The 9,842-nt window shown below is 42.8% G+C and overlaps 2 protein-coding genes and 1 pseudogene across 4 annotated transcripts in view; all 3 read right to left on the bottom strand.

Moving 5' to 3' along the window:
* Positions 1 to 9,842, bottom strand: part of LOC113042671 (receptor-type tyrosine-protein phosphatase mu-like) — a 673,064-nt pseudogene that overhangs the window by 73,141 nt on the left and 590,081 nt on the right.
* LOC113042682 (sorting nexin-16-like) lies at positions 227 to 5,550 on the bottom strand. Of its 3 annotated transcripts, XM_026201705.1 has the most exons (9): positions 5,454 to 5,510; positions 5,281 to 5,347; positions 5,000 to 5,185; positions 3,560 to 3,646; positions 2,589 to 2,737; positions 2,435 to 2,504; positions 2,023 to 2,159; positions 1,818 to 1,934; positions 227 to 1,341 (listed from the first exon to the last, which is right to left on the bottom strand). In XM_026201705.1, the coding sequence occupies exons 3-9, from the start codon at positions 5,171 to 5,173 to the stop codon at positions 1,242 to 1,244; spliced, it is 834 nt and encodes a 277-aa protein (XP_026057490.1). In that variant the 5' UTR covers positions 5,174 to 5,185; positions 5,281 to 5,347; positions 5,454 to 5,510; the 3' UTR covers positions 227 to 1,241. The 3 variants fall into 3 exon arrangements, with proteins under 3 accessions (XP_026057490.1, XP_026057488.1, XP_026057487.1); XM_026201703.1 differs by lacking the exon at positions 5,281 to 5,347 and having other exon boundaries at positions 5,454 to 5,550; XM_026201702.1 differs by having other exon boundaries at positions 5,000 to 5,501.
* The window catches only part of LOC113042678 (uncharacterized), an 8,322-nt gene continuing 7,223 nt past the window's right edge, over positions 8,744 to 9,842 (bottom strand). Inside the window, exon 6 of the mRNA XM_026201697.1 lies at positions 8,744 to 9,842. This exon is cut by the window's right edge and continues 93 nt beyond it. Within this exon, the coding sequence (XP_026057482.1) occupies positions 9,221 to 9,842 (622 nt within the window). The 3' untranslated portion in view covers positions 8,744 to 9,220.

The raw sequence follows: 9,842 nt of genomic DNA, 5'->3' as shown, positions 1-9,842 counted from the left end.
AACTGACACACACAGAGACTGACACACGCACGCGCGCGCGCACGCACACACACACAGTCTGACCGACTCGTGACTTACGCGCACACACACACACACACACACACACAAACACACACTCATCTGTACAAACCCATCAGGAAACACTTGTTCAGTGTAGGGTTTGGTCAGCATTGATGATGTAGGTTTATTGTGAAATTGAATGAAATGTTAATTTGAAGCCCAGGGCTGAATTACTCTGTTTTAGATCTTTGATCTTTAACAGACAGTGAGGTACAAGATTAAAGTCATTTGTAATTAAATACACGTCTAATGATCAGAACATTGGAAAATCCACCACCAAATATATCCCTCAGTCCATCCACCATCCTCTGAACATCACAGTTATATTTGCATAAATTAGGATTAGAACCATCAACTCAAGAAGCATGAACTGGAAACAGATAACAAATGCAAAAGAGACAAACATTATATTGCTGTAAACGTGAAGACAGTAGAGTTCAGTTCAGTGGAGTTTATCTACTTCTCAAATATCCTTTCTCCAATCCTTTGGCTGAGTAAAATCATGATCAAATCATCAAGCACAAAACACACGGAGGAACAATCTGAAACATCCCAGAAGCAAACATAATATGTACATCTGTTAAATACATAAAACTCTTGGAAAAGATGCAAGGCACCGTATCATCAGTGAAACTCTGTGAGAAGGCACACAGCTTCAAACGACGCTTTAATGAAGTGTTGGACATGATTTTATCAAGTAGTGTAGAAGCATCTATCCCATAATCCCTCAGGACCGTAAAGTGCACGATGTGTCCCGCTACAGAGCCACGGGCCTCGGCTGTGATCAGCACTAAATATGGCTTTCATCGAAGCAGAAAACTAAAAACTGGTGCTAGCAGTGTTCCAGCTGTATGATAAAAATCTACACAGTCCATCAGCGCAGGAGTGTACGAGTGATCGGAGCCGGGTCAGAACGGAGGACACGTGAAGAAGCCCGACACCAGTCTCACTCGCTTACACCTCAAACTAAAATTAACCAGATGTGACCCTGAGAACAGAGAAATGTTTTTCCAGCAGCGGCCGATCTCAGTCTCAGTGTGCCGCTGACTGTCGGAGTGATTCTGCTTCCTGACCTTTGGGCTGAACGTCTCTCTTTGGCCGCCGTTAAACACGAGTCCAGCGCACGGTGCGTCCTCATCTCCGCCACACAGACACCCAAAATAACCCCAGAGGAGCGACGCTCAGTGGTCCAGAGCAGTGACCTGAATGACAGGAGGAGACTCACTGCTGACGGACGGACCACACCAACACACAGAGCCCTGAGACGAGTGGAGCACAGCCCTGCACACACACACACACACACACACACACACAGATATCAGTCCAGTACGTTTGTGCGGATCACACTGCTCTCCAAGCTTTAAGACTGCAATAAAAACAGAAGTAGCAACAGATTTGTTTCCTTCTATATTCTGACAAATTATCAAAAAAAGAGAAATGTAGGGCAGGGACTGGTTCAATGCATCAGTTGTGGATTTGTGGGCGTGGCTCTCATAAGTGTATGCAGATGAGCGGGGCGGAGTTTAAGAACACTAAACCACTGGAGAATCCTGCACATGACACATGGCTGACACTTCACTGGACGTTATGACACGATTAAACAATACAAGATAAAAAATTAAAATTAAACAACTGCATGAATGAATAATTAATAATAAGACCAATAACATGCATTTGATTTCATGCTGAATTTATAAAGACTGTATAAAAAAATATAAAAGACTAGTAGCCAAAAATACTCGCTCTAGAGCACTCACTGTGTTTCATCAGGCAGCTCCTGATCGGCCTCCACAGCAGAAGACTCTACGTCCAGACTGCAGTCGCTGCCCGCTCCGGACACACAACACGGACTGTCTGGAGTGAGAACGTCCCCGCTGACACACACACACACACACACACACTCAGTCTGACTGCTGTAACACTGCACTGATGCTGTGAGTCTGTCAAATGTTCTGGATTTACTTGATTCGTCCTTCCAGCGTCTGAATGTGCCGCTCTTTCTCTTCCAGTGTTTTCTTTAAGCAGTTTATCTCTCGCTGTTTATCAAGAAGTTCCTTCTGAAGCCTGTAGTTACACTCCTCTAGAGTCTCACAGAACGCCTGATGGACACACACACACACACAGACTGAACTGATTTTTTAAAAACAAAATGTTTCATTTGCACTTACATTAACTGATGTACTACATCTGACCCTAAAGCCACCTTTAATTTATTTAAAGTCATTGTCTGGCCCCATGTTAAAGGACTTAAGCACCAGCTACATCAAACATTGCTAACAGTGTCTTCTATGATGTGCAACACAAACATCTCCTTTAAGGTATCAGAAAGTCCAGCTAGGGTTAGATGATCACATCTGGTGCGCTGGAGACTCACCCGACTCTCCTCCAGACTGTCAAAGGGTCCAGGAGGATCGTCCAGACACAGGAACTCTCGCACCGCCGCACTGAGAAGCACACATCTGTCACACACATCCGTCCGTCTAATAAAGCATCACGAATGCTGGACCGAGCAGTGAATCCACACTCACCAGTTGGAGATGTCTTTATGGGCCACGAGGTTCTGGAGGAAGGTCTGCAGACCCAGCTGTCTGTCCTCCAAGAACTCCGTCTCATAGTTGTCTTTGAACCAGCGCTTCGGAGGAAGAGACAGTCTGAACCCCGGAAACATGTCCTTCAGCTGCAGAGAGACACCGCGTCAGCGGAGCACACACACACACACTCTAACACACACACACACACACTCTAACATACACACACACACACTATCTCTCTCACACACAGACACACACACTCTAACACACACTCTCTCTATCTCTCTCTCGCTCTCACACTCTCTCTCTCTCTCACACACGCACACACTGACACTGACATACACACTCACACACAGACACACAATCTAACACACATACACACACGCTCTAACACACACACTCTTACACACATACACACTCACACACAGACACACAATCTAACACACATACACACACGCTCTAACACACACACACTATCTCGCTCACACACACACACTAACACACAGACACAATCTAACACACATGCTCTAACACACACACACACACCATCTCTCTCACACACACACTCTAACACACATACACACACACACAGACACAATCTAACACACAGACACACTTACACTCTCTCTCTCTCTCTCACACACACACTTCTCTCTCTCTCACACACTCTCTCTCTCGCTCTCACACACACTCTCTCTCTCTCTCTCTCGCTCTCACACACACACACACTCTCTCTCTCGCTCTCACACACACTCTCTCTCTCGCTCTCACACACACTCTCTCTCTCTCTCTCACACACACTCTCTCTCTCTCTCTCACACACACACTCTCTCTCTCTCTCTCTCTCTCGCTCTCACACACACACACACTCTCTCTCTCGCTCTCACACACACTCTCTCTCTCGCTCTCACACACACTCTCTCTCTCTCTCTCGCCCTCACACACACACACACACACAAACTCCTGACCTTATCGTTGAGTCTAGAGAAGTCAGTGTAGCGTCTGAACACGACCCAGCTCTCGTCCACACTCTTCCTCACCAGAACCTTGTAGACCTGCAGCAGATGAACAGAGAGAGAGAGTACAGTCACGTACCGTCATTTCTACACAACATACAAATGAAGAACCTGGACAGATTCATCAGACCGATAAACTTGTGATCTTTAGGCTCTTTCCCAGCTCAAAGAGAGACGGAGAACTACAGTCTTCAGCACACTTCACCAATCAAGAGTCAATCTTTCAGAGCATAAGGTCAGTCTGACAAAATCATGTGATTTCAGTAAATCAGGCTTTATGTTGGGTTAAATGTTAAATCTTGATGATCTCAGTGAACCCATGTGTTTATTTCATCATTTAAATACCACATTTGTATAATAAAAAAGGAAGAGCAGTAGTTAACTGACTTTAACCCATCCCTGATCAGACAAGCCCAAAACAAGCCATGCAAATACATTACAAGAACAAATCTTCTACATCTTCTTTGACAGGTCAGATTTTTACTACATGTGCCGTTTGTAAAAGCATGTATGTTCCTGTTTCTTACAATTGGTCAGACACACCGTTCACAAACATCAGATATGAGGTCACGAGGTCACGACCTCTGTAAGTTTCTCATGTTTTCATCTTTGTTCCATTTCAGGAAACGATGTCTGTGAGACGCTGATGGAGTGAGTTATGATGCGGGAGCAGCGTTTTTGGACTTTTCTGTTAATTTGACAGTAAAGTGCAAAGTTGCAGTTTCCGGACCCAGACCTCCTGCAGTATGCTATCAGAGCCAATCAGATCACAGCGTGCCTAAAGAGATCACCAGAACAGAATAGACCGGGCATACTGATTTTGAATGCCTTTATTTTCAAGTAATTACAATGACTAAATAGAAGTACAAGAAGTGAAAGAGAGTGACTCAAGTCTCAAAACATGAATAATTGTGGCGTACAATATCTGTCACTGCAACTACTAAATCAGAGCACATCTGTTAGGGCTGCTCCGATCACGATCTCGTCAGTAAACCTATCTCTAATCAGCGGTAAATTCCCTCACATAGAGCAGCTGTTACTACACAGAGCCATTGTTAACTGAGAAGATGCGCAAATAAACTTAAAATAAGCTGAAGATGAACGTGGATTTGCGATAAAATAAAATTGTATTGCTGGTTTCCTGCAGCTGTATCCCTTCTAGCTACGACCGCGATTATAACACAATTACTGTATCTGCATCACTATAAGGATAGGTTTAGGGTTGAGCTAGGTGCAGAAATTAATAAACCATACATTTATAGGTCGCATTTCTAGTTGCCTTAATGGGAGGTAGCAAAATGTGACAGAACACGGTCCTGACCGATGAGAGCCCCGAGTGTGTCCTCATGAAGCCCGTCTGCTGTGAATGTGTTTGGTGTTAGAAGGACTCACGGTAAACTTGGCCCTCTCCTCCATCACCTCGTAGCCCAGCACGGTGGGTGTGATCGGCCGCTGCTCGTCTGGAGGCCCGCTGGAGAAGCACCTGTCGCTGCCTGCAGACGCGGCTCTGTCCGCCCGCGGAGCTCGCTCGAAGGGCACGGCGACCGGGACGAACGGCGAGGCCATCGCAGTCACGGCCTGAGGAGACAGTTTATTCATCGCAAACGTGACTCTAGAGGGAGGTTCTGTGGCACAGAGCTCTATTAGAGAACACACTGTGAATAAACACATACAAACACGCTCTGAGGAGAAAAACAGAGCGTGACGTCACAGCGACACGATTAAAGACAAACGCGATAACTAAAAAACATCAAATTTACATCATATTTAATTATCAAGTACAAATTCAGCTGGACTTCATATTTCTATAACAACAATTACAATACGTGAATAAGTTCATCTTTACTGTTTGATTTGCTCGATATTATTGCTATTATTCTGCCATCACCGTCTGACGCTTGGCCGGAAAATCGTCATCACGCACCGGCGGAGATGACGCGTAACGTACACTTGAAACTAGAAATAAATAATATGATTTCATATGTAATACCTCTTGTTCTTGTGCCGCTTAATTAATAAAGCATTTTAAATAAATACATACATTAATAATATTACTATTTTGATGAAGCGCGTTTAACAGATGTTCAGTTTGCAAATGTGTTCTTCATGTGAGCCGATTCTTTTCGATGAACCTTTTAAATCGGTTCAAAAATCGCCTCGGTCGAACCTGAAATCTGATATCAAATGATATCTCCTCACACTTGCGCTGTGCTGCTGATAATCGAGATATCATTCCAGTTCGGTTGCTTTTATATTAAAAAAATATGGTTTAGACAACAGTGATGTTGCGTTCTATTCTAAAATGTTTTCTTTTTCTTTTCAATCTGATTTCATGTGACTATTTAAATTATGCCATGAACATTCCCAAACACTATAATAGTGCGATCTCTGTGTGAGATATGTGATTCTTTGTCATATTTTTATACAAATCTAAAACACATGTTTGCATTAAAGCAAAAATGCATGATAAATATGCCTTTCATAAGAATTACCAGCATAAGAAGAAGGTATTGCGCGTCGTCACAAAAGCTTATCAATTGCAAGAGTTTTAAGTCTTGCCAATTTAAACATTCAAAACAGTGCATTCAAACACAATTCGCTTCCTCCCGTGCCTGAACTAACAAATACATCTCGCCAGTTTAAATATACAAGCACAAAAATACATGAGAGGCTTAATTCAGCACCGCGCGCAGTTCTGTGCACACAGCGCGCGTGCAGAGATCTCACAGTCCTTGAAAACAGAATTTAGTTTGGTCTCTTCTTGCTATTGAAACGACACATACATACAACTATTCTCCTTAAGTGAAAGTAAACAGTTGAAAAAGAAAACAGATGTGTATCATTATACTGAATGTATTGTTTCTTAAAGTGACCGCGCCTAATTTACTAGCTACTGTCTGTGTCCTTAATGTTAATCCAATAAATTAAATGGGAGAACATTTACTGATCTTTACTGAATTACTTTGTAGTTTTGACAAGAATTAATCTTAAATAATCTTTAAATTATACAGTGAAGGCTATGCAATGCTATTTACATTTGATTATTCAGTTTCTGTACCTGGACACCTACAACCTTGAAAAAACTTAAACATAGTTTCATTTTTTTATTTTTATATTTGGCTATAATAGAGTACCAGCACCTCTTTTGGGCCACTTAAAGCACTGAACGCAAGCCATTAATAAAGGAATCCATGGACAAAGAATCAATCATTTCAATGTGAATGGCACGGGAAGAAAGACAGGTAAAGATCAATCCATATCTCTTACATACCTTTCGTCCTTGTTTCACAGAAAAAAGACTGAAGCTGCCCCCATTTGCATTTGTTGATTCTGTCATAAGCATACAGTACATCAGCAATTACACATGTTTAGGGGAATAGGGCATTATTAATATACAATGTAAGGTGCTTTGTGCTAGAAATGGGTAAACCACTACCAGTGAGTCTGCCCATGGGCTGAAGAAGACAGACTGACAGATGCCTGTGAGAAAACCTGAACACATCTAGTGTTTCTACATCTGGTTGAGAGGATTCAGATGTGCTGACCACTAGATGTCGGCCAACAGCAGATCTGGAGATGGACGGCACAGTTTGACTGATCTGATGTGGATTTTTCAACACTTTACATCTGATAAAGATTCAGCCGCTCTCACAGATGAACGTGTAAATGACGTGTAGATGCTTTGTGATCTTGATAGTGAAGGTGTGTGTCTATGCAGAGATTATCGTGAGGCAGGTTTGCAACTATGTGTCAAGAGACGTGCCCCGCCCACCCGGAGACATCAGCACCAATAGGAACGAATGTTGACTGGCGGTGGGCGGGGCTTCTGATGAGACCAACGCCTCTCGATCCGAAGAAGATTCGCTGCTGAAGTGGAATAATTAATCTCGGGTAAAGCTGCCGTGTTTTCTCTCAGACCAGCGTTAAACAGGATTAAATCGTCTCTGCTCTGACTAGTTTAGTCTCTGTGTTTTTTTCCCACTACATTAGAAGCTTGAAAACATTTTGTTGTCACAAATTGTTCTGGTAATTATTTTTCCAAAATACTGGCCACAGCAGTCTGTAAATCTGTTCATGTGTGACGGGTCTCCGGCGGCCAGTGGGTGGCGCTGTTCCGCTACACCGTGTGCACCTGTTGCTTGTTATCTCTCCTTATTAAAGTTTGGTGTTGAAGATTTCCTCTTGGGTTTTGTTTGGGGTTATTTTGTGTTTGGTTTCTTTCCTATTTGTGTAAGTATTGTTTTTCATTTGTGTTTTCAGATACATTGTTACGATGAAACTGCCCAAAACCTTCTATCAGAGCTCAGTCTAATTATTCACAGCTTAAATAAAAGATGAATTGGTAATTTGGTTTTCACTGCATCCATCTTTTTGTCATAACTTGAGCCGGTTGTGACAATCCCTGACAAATTCACTGTTATTACTCACATTCAACACGGTCTTATTAAAGTGTTCAAAAGGAGAACGGGAAATGATTGTTTCTGCTGTTATTCATAGCAAAACACTACAACACCACATGGTCTTTTTGTCATACAAGATTTTTATTTTTATAAAAGTAATAAATATAACAGGAAGACCCACATTTGATTTCACTACAAAATTGTGAAAAACGTTACTGTATCTTCTGTTAATATTTATTGCCCATATTAAATGCCAGAGGCAAAACGTCATGTTAAAATCCTTCCTGAAAGAGTGCAAAAGGCCATTAAACAATAAATAGAAATTATTGATACAAATGAACCTTCCAGAAACAGCTCGTCAAACACTTCTCTTTCACTTAACTAGCCCCAGTAGTGCAAGTGCAGTATTATTATCATTATTAGTTATTACATTGAACAGTAGTTTTATATAAAGTCATACCGTGCTCTATTAAACACATGAAATGTTTGGCATTCTTATCAGTGCTGAAGTCAATTTAATGTTTAAGAGCCTCAATATTCGACATTATTAATTACTGTATGTTTTATTACTGAACTGCTTCAACATAATCTTTTTTTTTAGGTGTTTTTTTCACCTCTTGGCTATTTAATGATATTCTGTAAACGATTCGGCTGAAATCTATACACAAACAGATGAAATCCTTCAGTTTTTGTACTTATAAATAATTAATAATAATGCAGATGAAATGCTTTTTACAAAACAACTCCTAAAAGTAAAACAATTACTGTAATGATGTACTAGACTCTCAGCAAATCCTGAACCTTCAAATCAATCTGTCAAATGAAATAATTTCAATAATTTTCAGATAATTTTTTATGTTAGTCTTGTCCATGTTTGTTGAACAAACTGAGAAAGAAATATTAGTCTCACAATATAAAAATGTGCATAGAAACAAAATATAATGGAAGCTCACCAAACAAAGCCTAACCAGACGCTCAAATGTGTGTGTGTGCGTGTGTGTGAGTGTGTGTATGTGTGCGTGTGAGTGTGCGCGTGTGAGTGTGTGTGTGCGCGTGTGAGTGTGTGTGTGCGCGTGTGTGAGTGTGTGTGTGTGTGTGTGTGTGTGCGCGTACATGTGTAAGTGCGTATGAACAATGGGATGATTGTGGGTTAGAAAAACACACCTCATGAATTTCCAGTTTTTTAAAATGAAAGATGACAGAATGAGAGAAGCTACTGCATGAAGACGTAGGGGTTGATCTTGTGAGCGGCGCTCATGGAGCAGTTCGTGTCGTCGTGCCACAGCGGAGCGTCGACGGGCTCCTGTTTGATGCAGTGGAGCAGCCCGTGACCTTTGAACTCGTAACCCGCTTTATAGTCGTGCTGCACGTACCCTTTGTAGTCAGCGTAGGCGTCGCTGCAGTGTGTGTTGTATGCGCTGGCAGCCGCGCCGTCTCGGTTCAGGACACACTTGAGCGCTCGGGTCGAGCCGTAATACTGTCCGGTGTACGGCGCTCCCTTCAGACGCTGACAGGAAGAGTACTGCTCTCCGAATCCAGCCTCTGCTTTCATCTGCGTCCACGAAGCGTTCTCCGAGTCCGAGTCCTGCTCCACCTTCACCGCCGGCTCCAGCACCGCCTGAGCCTCGTATCCGTCGAAGCAGAAGCCCTCGCTCTTGACGCCGCAGTCGCTGTCGAAGGGTTTGGGGATGAAGGCCTCGGCTCTGGAGCTGTAACATCCCGGGGCCGATCGATACGGTTTAGTGTAGTGTTTGCCGAGGACCGAGGAGCTTCTGGAGGGCCAGACGCCACAGTCCAGGTTTGTGAACTTCTGCCCGCTCGTCTTGCAGAAGTCC

Source organism: Carassius auratus, chromosome 24, assembly GCF_003368295.1.
Source record: "Carassius auratus strain Wakin chromosome 24, ASM336829v1, whole genome shotgun sequence".
NCBI lineage: Eukaryota > Metazoa > Chordata > Actinopteri > Cypriniformes > Cyprinidae > Carassius > Carassius auratus.
The sequence above is the reverse complement of the archived record's forward strand: the minus strand, read 5'-3'. Positions and strand labels throughout refer to the sequence as shown.

What these genes read in the sequence shown, in the direction of transcription:
- LOC113042682 (XM_026201702.1), bottom strand. Translation starts at nt 5,278, where the DNA reads ATGTGTTTATTCACAGTGTGTTCTCTAATAGAGCTCTGTGCCACAGAA. An exon ending in AGGAGAGGGCCAAGTTTACC is followed by an intron (nt 3,647 to 4,999) that starts GTGAGTCCTTCT and finishes CATCTGCTGCAG; the next exon opens with GTCTACAAGGTTCTGGTGAG. An exon ending in TCTCTAGACTCAACGATAAG is followed by an intron (nt 2,738 to 3,559) that starts GTCAGGAGTTTG and finishes GTCTCTCTGCAG; the next exon opens with CTGAAGGACATGTTTCCGGG.